General features: G+C 36.2%; 1 protein-coding gene across 1 annotated transcript; it reads left to right on the top strand.

Annotated features, from left to right (window-relative positions):
• The first annotated feature begins 5,959 nt into the window (after positions 1-5,959).
• LOC128856472 (uncharacterized) lies at positions 5,960-11,285 on the top strand. The gene is made up of 2 exons (XM_054091774.1): positions 5,960-6,188; positions 10,791-11,285. Exons 1-2 carry the CDS (start codon positions 6,104-6,106, stop codon positions 11,114-11,116), a joined length of 411 nt encoding a protein of 136 aa, XP_053947749.1. The 5' UTR covers positions 5,960-6,103; the 3' UTR covers positions 11,117-11,285.
• Positions 11,286-11,653: the final 368 nt, after the last annotated feature.

Raw genomic sequence — 11,653 nt, forward strand, 5'->3', positions numbered from 1 at the left:
CAGTTACCCTTAACCCAGGAACCCATGTTACCTATAGGTGAAATGACTCAGCCATGTCGTTAAGAGATGTGCGGCATTACATGGCTACCTTTGAGGTTGTCGACTACTTTGTGAGGAATTTTATCGCCGCCTGATTATCAGTGAAAATGTAGATATCATCTCCAGGTATCGCATCACACTGTATCACTGTCGCGGCTTTTATTATTGCCATCAGTTCAGCTACAGTAGTCGGGGAGCCAAAAACTGAAGAAGATCGCCAGAGGTTCGGAATATACACCTGCGCCTACTCTGACCGAGATATATTAACCTTTTCCGTGCTATAGCGCTGCATTCAAAGATAATGTGCATTGGAATCTCCTGGGATTGTTCACAGAAACGACAAAAGTCAAGTGTCTCTGTGTGTTCTGGAACACAAATTAGCCGGATGCGATTGTGCGTATCTAACTGAGTCCGTTTCTCGATACACTCAAGGACCAGTGAGGACTGATGATATCGCTTTTCCTTTACCGAAGCCTTCCCTAGTAATATTTAACAGAGTACGCTTGGCTGATTGCTGAATAACTATATGAAGCAGTGTGAGCTCGAGCATCACCTCTATCGCAGCTGTGGGGCAGATCGGCATCGCACCCGTGATGCATTGGTATTCTAAGCGCTGGAGCTTAGTTAACGCTTCCCGCACTGTCGAGAGAGCGGCTCTTGATGCCCAAGCAACTGCTCCATATGTTATCATTGGCCGTATGATGAACACCTATCTCAGGATTCTTGAACTACAGCCCAAGGATTTTCCTACTATACGTTTGTAGATCATGAGAGTCTTTGTTGTTTTGGATAAGGTTGTGTCAGCATGTCTTTTTCAGTTATGCCTTGCATTAAGGACAAGGCCAGGACTTCACATTTACAAAGAAGCCACAAAAACGTCAACTTGACAGGAGTAAGTCTCATTTCCTTAGCCATACTGTCTGCAATTGTATTGTATTTTGTGAGTGTGGACGACAATGATTGCTTATATACCCGGTGATTAATAATTTTTATGACATCGAAGCGAGACATGCCGTGTAATATCACTTGCAGTACTTTAAATTAGGTGTTTTTCGCTAAAATTAATTAGACAAAATTAGTGACACAGAATACTGGAAGGTAGGCCGGCCTAGTGGCTGGTTGCAAGCGTTAGTGGTAGTGTAAGAATGTTAAGCGCGGATGCCATTTTTGAGCATCAAGAGCTAGTTTTTGAGATGAAGAAAATACAAAAAAAAAAATACAAAAACAAAAACAAGCCACTTCTAATCGTTCCATTAATACACTTGACGATGACCAAGCAAAACTCGTGACGAAGTAGTTAATTTACCTAGACCTTATGTTAACTTGTTGCGTGACCTTCGATAATCTTTTTTTTTTAATGCTATTGATTTAGAATTATGAATCTAATACTTACGTATATCTACATATATAAATTATAGAATCGAATTCGTGAGTTGCATATCAGACTGAACTACATATGCAAATAAAATGTTTGATAAAAATAAAAGACCTACTAATTAGGGGATCTTTCTGAAACCAGAATAAAATAAAATAAAAAATCTACATTTACATAAGTTAAAGAAATATGTATAAGCAAACCGGTTACCTTTCCATAAGATTTGTTTAGCGCGTGCCCAAGAGTATATTAAATAATAAATGGTTCAATGTTCTTTAGCATGTCTGCTGCTGTCTGGTTAAACAACAACACTTAAATAGAAATTCGTTACAAAATGAAAAAATATAACATCAATAAAATTATAATATATTAGTATTATTTTTTGTTTGTTTCTATTTGCATTAATAAATGAATGTATGTATGTATTTTTTTTTTTTGAAGTGAAAATTTTTCAAAGCGCTTGAGAAATGTAGCCAAAGAACATACAACAAAACAATACAAAAAAAAATATGGATACAAATAATTGAACTTTAATTTAAAGGAAATCAAATAAGTGATGTGCGTAATATTCAAAACACATCGGATAACATTGACAGGTTTAAGGTATTTGAAAAAAATTACAATCTAGAAACCAAATAAATTGAAAAAAATCAAATCAGTTGCTACTACCTGTTCTATGTGTCGTGCATTCAATGTAAAAATTATCCAGTTTGTGACAACAAAGCACATATTCTATTTTTGTTTTTGTTCAATAGAAAGGATATTTCAATAAGGGCATAACACTTTTGGATATACGAGGGGTGTTCAAAAAGCATCGCGAATTTTGTATTTTTTTCAAAAATTATTTATTTATACATTAATATCTATTTTGTCCCCTTCAAAGTAATCCCCATGGGATATTATGCACTTGTGGCAACGTTTTTTCCAAATTTCGAAGCACTTAAAAAAATAATTTTTTTATCTTGTTCAGCTCCTGCGCGTAGCGTCGTCCTTTCGTGGGCCTCTTCAGTTTCGGGAACAAGAAAAAATCACAGGGGCCAGAATACGGTGGCTGTAGCATCATTAGTGTGTTGTTTCGGCCAAAGAGTCGCGCACAAGCAACGATGTGTGAGCAGGGGTGTTATAGTGATGCAAGAACCAATTTTTGTTCTTCCACAAATCCGGGCGATTCTGGCGGATTGCTTCGCACAAATTGCGCATAATTTGCAGGTAATATTCTTTATTGACCGTTTTACCCTGTGACAAGAACTCATGATGCACAACGCCCTTGCAATCGATGAAAACGGTAAGCAAAACTTTTACATTCGACCCAACTTGGCGCGCTTTTTTCGGTCTTGGTTCGTGCGGCAGCTTCCATTGAGGTGTTTGAATTTTGGTTTCCACATCATAACCATAAACCCTCGATTCGTCCCCAGTTATGACCCCCTGGAGCAAATTTCGCTCGTCGCGGACAGAGTTCAACATCTCATTAGCCATGTTCTTGCGATGCTGCTTTTGGTCGAAATTGAGCAGTTTTGGTACGAATTTTGCGGCGACCCGTCTCATGCCCATCATTGGAAAAAATCAAATAGCATGAGCCAATCGATATGGCTAGGTCCTCCGCAACTTCTCTAACGGTGATTAGACGATTGACCAATACCATTTTCTTCACTTCATCAATTTTTTCGTCTGTTGTTGAAGTGCTCGGGCGCCCGGCATGCTTTTCGTCGTTCACATCTTCTCGGCCTTCTGAGAACATTTTGTACCACCGATAAACGTTGCTTCGGTCCAAAGTAGCTTCTGCGTATGACACAGTCAACATTCGGAGTGCATCCGCGCACTTAATTTCGTTTTTCACACAAAATTTGATACAGGTTCTTTGATCGATACAGTTCTTTGACGAGCCGAAACACGTGCAAGCAAAGCAGCTGTCAACAATTAACTGAACATTCAAAATGGCGGAACTCGTCGGCATGAGTGAGAGAAATGAGTACCAACATATCGCCACAAAAAAATCGAAATTCGAATATACGTAACCTGCGAAAATTCAAAATTCGCGATACTTTTTGAACACTTTATCAAGCCCCAGCTTAGCTATAAATAAATTCCCAGGAAGGGCGAAATCAATATTAAGACTATTGAAAATTCTTTTAATTTCATTAAGATGCCTAGTAGTTAGACCTAAATAATTTTATTTTAAAACTTTAACATGCAACGGGAAGTGGAAACGCAAAATGCTTTGCGGAATATTGAAACTTATCTTCTCCAATAGATCTGGACAGTCAATGATACCACAGTCAATGTAATAGATAAACATCAGGAAGTATATTATACGCCTTGAGGAAAGTAATTTTAAATTTATTAACATGCAACGGGCCCCTTAAGACGGATGTGGCTCATTAAAATGAAATTATCATAAATTATTTCCGAAATCCTGAGTTGGGGATTAGTGAACTTTAAAAATGTTTACATAAATCAAATTTAAGTGTGCTCTGCCCAATCCACAAGAAAGGCGATACTGCAACACGTGCTAAATATCGCATATAAAGTTCTAGCGAGCGTATTGTGTGAAAGGCTGAAGCCCATCATCAGTGAACTGATTGGACCTTCTCAGTGTGGTTTTAGACCAAATCGACCAAATATTCACAATACGTCAAGTCTTGGAAAATACCCATGAAAGGAAAATCGACACACACCATATTTTTGTCGATTTCAAAGCTGCATTCCGCATGCCGCGATGTCTGAATTTGGTATCCTCGCAAAACTAATACCGATATGTAAAATGGCATTGCTCAATACTAGCAGCGCCGTTAGAAATGGGAAGGATCTCTCCGAGTCGTTTGATTCCAAGCGAGGGTGACTCGCTGTCGTGTGACTTCTTTAACCTGATGCTGGAAAATATCGTGCGTGCTGCAGTGCTTAATCGTTCAGGCACAATTTTGTACGAATAATAATAATAAAACCGAATGAGTTTGGTGGTGAACGAGGAAACAAGAATTACATCTTGTCATCAAACCAATAGCCGGCGCACTCGCGTATCGGCACCCACGTCACTGTTGACAGTTATGATTCCGAGAGAGGGAGAAGAGATTTCGTTCATCTAGGAACCAGTATTAACACTGACAATAATGTCAGCTTTGAAATCCAACGTAGAATTTCTCTTGCCAACATATGTTACTTTGGACTCAGGAGGCAACTGAGTAGTAAAGTCCTCTCTCGATGAACAAAACTAGCATTCTACAAGGCCCTCATCATGCCCATCCTATCGCATGACGCGGAAGATCGGACGTTGACAATATCCGATAAGGAAAAATTCTGCAGAAGGTTTTTGGATCTTTGCACGTTAGCAACGGTGAGTATCGTACGCGATGGAAAGATGAGCTGTATGAGCCTTACGACGACATGGATATAGGGCAACGAATAAAAACGCTCCGGCTTTGAAAGTATTTAATGCGGTACCAGCTGGTGGTAGCAAAAGAAGAGGAAGTCCCTATCTGCATTGGAAAGATCGGGTGAAGAAGGAGAATATGTAGATTTACACTGATCAGTTGCAGTGCAGGTAAACATGACATTTTTAAGAATTCTGAAGCTTGAGCCAAACTTGCAGGCGGCAACTTAAAAACTACATTAGGGTGTCGTATTTGCTGTATTTCGTACATTTTGAAGGGCTAAAAATATAGGTAGAGGTGCCCGCAAGGTACTGTACAAGTCATATTAAGAAATTTTGCCACGTTAAAAAATAGTTGATAGTAGTTTCCTCCTCTAACATTTATTTAACCGTAAAAACTTTAGGATGTATGTCAATACAATACTTTTGAGCCCTTGTGAATTACCTACATATGTGTGTAAGCGTCTTTTGAGCCAATCTTGAAGAAGAACACACCAAAGAAGTTTTCGGATGGACCGTAAACATATTTTATGCTTCCTACAAATCAAAAATATGAATTATAGCTTTCATATCCCTTCAAGTGATTAATTAGCAATTCAGTCGGAAATCATTTGGAAGAACTTAAAGTGTGATATTACTTTGTACATTACATATATACATACAAGTACATACGAGTACATAAATATATGTTCATGCTCAATCACAGCCGGTTTCCTTGCTTATCAAAAGCAGCAGCAAACACTTTATGTAAATCAGCTACAACACATACATAAATGTTGAAATAGACTGTCATTCTCGAAAACGTCGAGCACTCTTCGCAACAAGATTTACATACAAATTTTCCGTCTGCCAAGTGATCAGCAATTCTACAAAGTGCTAGCCGCTGCCACAATCCGTTCGTTCCTCTCATTTTGCGTGCAAAGGCGCTAGCCATTATGAATTTATGTAGATGGGATGTTGACTGATGATTGGAGTGCCCATAAGTGGCTTTGAGGAAAAAATGTTTTAAGCAAATAAAATTGATGCGCACACAAACATAAACGAATAGAATTAAGCGAAGTGGCGTGTGGCTTGTGCCGATTGAAGACGAATGCGTTTCGTTTGCTTGGGTACGACTTAGTTGGAGTAGAAGTCGAAGATCAGGGCGTACTCCGAGGGCATATAAAAGCTTTTGTTAAAGTTAACAACTAGTTTCGTTTCATACGACGGGAGTAATAGTGTGTGGCTAATTTTAGTGCGCCAAAGAGCCGTTGAGTCTCAAATTGATTTGCAATCTAGTGTTTTGTATTGTAAAAGTTGCTTGAATTAAATTATCATACAAAATGTACAAATTCGTTTTCGTGGTCATCGTGGCTTTGGCAGCGTTTCAAGTCCAGCAGAACGAGGCGTTTATTATTTTGTCCAAAAGTACATACAAAAATTATCTTTATGAAATTGAATCAATAAGAAAGGACGCACGCGAGGTGCTCTATATTATTAGACGTTTATTCTACAAAAAAAAAAAAAAATTTCAAATGCGATCGACAATCAACAATGTTTGCTGCTGTTAAAAATACATTTACACATAATTAATACTTAAATACACAAACACATAAATACAGCGGCACCAAAACACACTTAAAAGCGTTAATTTATTTCTCTCTTATTTACAAGGTGGCGCAAAAATAATCGCCCTATCGCGAAGATTTATAATTTTTGCAAATGTGAATTAGACAGCTGCAGTGTACAAACAGAAAAGCAATGGAGCGCGTAAAGGTTCAAATAAAGATTTCCAACACTCAAAATAATTTTTGTTTTTACTTAGTAAAAAAGTTAAAAAACAAAATGGATGATTAATTTCGCGCCACCTCGTACAAGGGTGCCGCTCAAAGCACTCATTTTTAAGTCAATTACATTTTTATCAACAATGCAAAATCAAATCCTATAATTACGATGAAAAACTGCTAAATTTCTGTCAGCAGAGTATCGCAAGAACTCTTCAAAATTGTATTGTTTTCTTATATTTGCGAAAGTCCGAAAACATACATATTTCTGCAAGTTGTGTCGAGTCCATAATGCTTTTGTAGCTTCAATGAAATTAAACATTTTTTTAGTACAACAAAAAATTAATATTTTGCTATGCCAACAACTAAAATAACTTTAAAGAAAAATCAGTACACAAATATTCAATTCATTCCAAACCGTTTTATTGATTTTGTTTATTTCGAAAAAATTGTGACATTACAAAGTTTAGTTTCAATTCGATGTTAATTGAAGTGCTGTGGGATACACAACAATTCTTGCTTTTCCATCTGGTGCGTACACGAATAAATCAGAAGGTTTTCCGACACGTGAGCAAGCCACATAGAGCTGTCCATGTGAGAAGCATGGATTCTCTAAATTTAGTCCACACGCTTGTAACGATTGTCCTTGTGCTTTGTTAATAGTCATTGCAAAAGCGAGTCGCACCGCGAACTGTAAACGTTTGAGTTCGATTGGTATATCTGTCGGGATCATTGGGATACGTGGCAACAGTACGTCTTCGCCTTTGAATTTTCCAGTAAAAATTGTTGCCTCGATAACATTGTTCAACATTTTCTTGACTGAGAGTTTGATTCCGTTGCACAGTCGTGGTGGATTTCTGTTTCAAAGAAGAATGATAGGTACGCCAATTTTCAATGTAAGAAGGTGCGGCGGCATGCCTGGCAAATCAAGCGAATTCAAGAATTCAGTTGGATAGTTGACAACCTCGTCTTAATTCTCGATCGATGGACTTATATGTTGTCGTTTCACTGGGTATTCCATGCTGAATGGTGAAGTTGATGGTGTTGACATCGATGTTTTTGGCTGCTAATATAGCACGCGTACTGCGCCACTGATGGTTTTTGTAGTTTTGTGCAATGTTTGGGAAAACTGTTTGCACCAATTCGTCGATGCTTTCTGTGATCTTACAGAAGTTTGCTGGCTGTGTAGATTCATCAATTTTCATTCGCCCAATTCCAGTATCCAATAATTGTTTTGCAAAATTTCCAGCCGATGCGTCCCGTTCTAGTTGGACACGCATGTTAGTTTTCAAAGTCAATTTCTGTAAATTACGCCATACAACTGATGATTTAAGACATGCATTAAGTTCATCAGCGGGTGTTGAATGTGGCAGTGTTTGTTGAAAATCACCAGACAATAAAATGAGTGCGACACCGAAGATCCGCCTGCTTCCTCTCAAATCTCGTAGTGTACGATCAAGCGCTTCCAATGGTCATCTTTCCCGTAGTTTAGTTGTCTCAGAAGAACAGGTCTGATTAGTACGTATTCGATCAGTTTCTAACCTTACTTCTCGTGAACATGTCGTATACGTTTCCTCTGTGTAAAAATACATGGTCATATTAATTTTTATGACAATCGGTTGAACGGGGCAGAAGTTGCTACTCTGCAGCGCCCCCTGGTGGCGAGTGGCATCAATGAGCTTATTCTACAAACTTTCTCCGTGGAAAAATACATATATACACCAATTTTTATAATAATCGGTCCAGTAGTTTTTGAGTTCATCGATGACATACAGACAAACATTCATTTTTACATATAAGAAGAAGAAGATAGTATATATATTAACTTATAAAAAATATGGCATTGACTTACTTAGTCGTTTGGTGGACAAAAGATCAATATTATTCATCTCAAATAAATTATCTAAATCCTAAAGCACCAATAACAATGCTCGTAAGATCAAAACTATAGAGGATTAATATTTCGAACTTTCAATTGAAATTGGCAATTTTTCCCCTAATGGTGGTTTAAGGGGTTAGTGGTAGTCACAGGTCCGAAAAGATGATGATCTCAATAATTTTTTTTCTAGTCATACATATATAATATATAATACATCATGTTTCGATTTGACTTTAGCAAATTTAAAAAAAAAAATTAATAATTGTAAAAGTTATCGCTGTTTGTGTGGAGCCCGTTTCTTCAGAAGTCCCTTGCGGTGATCACCACAAGTCCTTGGAGATTCATCTAAAATCAATCGGACAAGATAAACTAGTTTTATTAATAGATAATCTTGTGCCTGATCGAAGCTTTTTTTCCAAAATTAACAAATTGCCGGTTTCTGGAAATATTTTCGATAAAAAACAGACTACAATTAATTGTTAAAAAAAAATTAAAATTAAAAAAAAGGCACGAGGTTTTTATATTTTTCAAAAGCAGTAAAGTTTCTTGAAATCTACTAAGCAGTTTTTAAGTTACAGTGATCATCAGTTCAATAAAAAAAACATAGTTTTGAGAAAAACGCATTTAATACGAATTATTTAATTACTAACACTGTGTCATCTATTCTTGGGCCATATAATAGTTCTCCAGCCGTCATAGCAGCTTCCAAAATATTGATTTCCTATAGCCTACGTAGCATTCTACCTTCTCGAGTGTTATCGTTAGCGCTCTTATCTGCCACTCTGCTACGTGCAGCATTCATTTTTTCAGCATACCGATACCCACAATTAAGTCCTAGTTTCATTATAACAATAAAACCCGAGAAGTCGGTTGCTAGCTGCTTGCCCGAATGCCCTTTGTTAATTGTTGAATAACTCGAAAAGAAAAAGAGAAAGAAAATACAAAAAACAAAAATCCAATTTTTGAAAATTCTGACTACCCTGAACCCCTTAAGCCCATTTTTATAAGATTTAGATTCCAAAGTGACTTTTATTTAAGTCACAAGAAGTGTTGAAATATTAAATTATATTATAAGTATATTAGTGATATATTTCTGCTTCTCAAAAAACTTTGCAAAATACTTTTGTTTTGAGTAATTAAAATTCTCAAAAATTACAAATTATAATTTTCTAAACTTGAATTCGTTAGAATTTCGTAATTATGTAAGAGGAAAGTAATAACTGTAAATTTTGTCTCTGAAAAATACCCGACACATATTTTTTTTTAAAAAACTCACTTTTGAAAATAGGTTTTTTCAAGTAAAAACATTAATTTAACTTTTTAAAACTTCAAAATTTATTTTTTTTACTTTAATTTTTTAAAATATTTTTATGAATACTGGTTTTTACAAAGTTCGATTTTTTTAAAGGGTTTTCCAGGTATTATTTTGAATAGCCCGCTATTTTGGTAGATGTCACTTTTGCAGCTGTCATTTTTTGATATTTTAAGACTTAAGACTTATAAGACGTCGTGTCTTTGCTGGTTGGGTCGTTGAAATGCATGAAAATGATCCGGAATTCCATCGAAAAGTCATCTTGAGTGATGAGTAGCTTCGTCAACAAGTAAAATTGTCGGATCTAGGGCTCAGAAAATCCAAGAGTTATTGTTGAAAAGCCTCTCTATCCTCAACGTATGACTGTTTAGTGCGGTTTATGGTCCGGTGGAGTCATTCGACTTTTTCGAAAATAAAGCTGGAGCAACAGTTACGGTGAATGGATTCCGCTATCGAGAGATGATTAACGATTTTTTATGGCCGGAATTGGATGGTATTGATCTGGACAACGTTTATTTTCAACAAGACGGCGCTACGTGCCACACAAGCAACGAAACCATTGATCTTTTACCAAAATAACACCTCTTATTAGAAAACCCTTTATTAAATCTTTTTTAAGACATATTTTTTATTAAAAAAATATGAGTTTAATGTTATTTAAAATTTTTAAAATTTATTTAATTCGTTAAAATTTTGTAATGCAATAAGAATAGTTATAATTGAAAAAAATGTCTATAAAAAGAAACAATGCGACTGCTTCTTTTGTTGTAAAAAGTAATTTTTTTTTTATTAAAACAAGTTAATGAAATTTTCTTTTGTGGTAAAATTATATAATAAATTGCGGAAACATAGTTTAAGTTTTCTAAATTTTATAGTATTTTCTTTCCAACATTAATTCGTTAAAATTTTATTATATAATATAATCAAAAAAGTCGTAACTATAAAATTTGTCTATAAATAAAACTAAATAATATAATTTATAATATAATATAAAAAAAAATCAATCTACTCTTAAATCCTTACATCAAATCTAACCCTTTTCATCTTCTTCACAGGCATTAATGCTGTCCCGGCCGCTGCTGCCAGCTCAGTTGCCGCACCGGCTATTGATGCAAATGCCCTTCTCCAGGGTGTAACCAGTGCGGTGACAGCAAAACTTCAAGCCGTTAACCAGGTGGTTGGTAATTTGGTGCAGGCGAAGGCCAACTTCAAGCAGAGTTTACTCAGCGCCCTCCCCAAACCGGCTTACGTTACTAAAACTATTCGCATACCAATTTTGGTGAAAACTTGGGGTACCACTACAGCAGCAGCTACTCCGGAGCCCGCAGCAACTACGACTGTCCAATCGGCTGGTTATGCCTATAGACACAGACACCGATAGTTAGTTGGAGGGGAAAAGATAGGCAAAGAGGAATACAAATATTATATCATACATATAAATATTTAAATTAAGCTGAGATGTTATGTGCAAACATAGAAATTAATTTTAAGAAGTTAAAAATCAATTACGAATGAATTACGATTATCTTTATATAAATATTAACGATCAACTCTATACAATTTTACTGAAAATAAATAACTAACTTTTTTAGTTAACTTAAAAAATTGCGTTTTAAATTATGTGAAACCAGGCTACTGACTAGATTTCCAATAAGTTGATCTCGTGATCAGGACGCACAGATGAACCTGATTACTGCTTACTTAACCAAAATCAAACACTTTCGCTCAACCCTTTCCTAGCAGGGACTGTCTATAGATACCGAGTGCCAATTTGTACCGCGGATTTCTTGGTGTTGCTATGCAGCTTTTAAATTTCCAAACCAAATAATAGCTTTCATTGGAGGCTCGCCCTCTAGCTTATTTGTGTTCTCACACCCTCAGCTGATTTTTAGACAGCGAGCTCATATAACCATTTTTC

This window comes from Anastrepha ludens, chromosome 3 (genome assembly GCF_028408465.1).
Source record: "Anastrepha ludens isolate Willacy chromosome 3, idAnaLude1.1, whole genome shotgun sequence".
NCBI lineage: Eukaryota > Metazoa > Arthropoda > Insecta > Diptera > Tephritidae > Anastrepha > Anastrepha ludens.

Coding starts and splice junctions, on each gene's coding strand:
- LOC128856472 (XM_054091774.1), top strand. CDS start 6,104: ATGTACAAATTCGTTTTCGTGGTCATCGTGGCTTTGGCAGCGTTTCAA. Junction 6,189..10,790: donor GTTTATTATTTTGTCCAAAA/GTACATACAAAA, acceptor TCTTCTTCACAG/GCATTAATGCTGTCCCGGCC.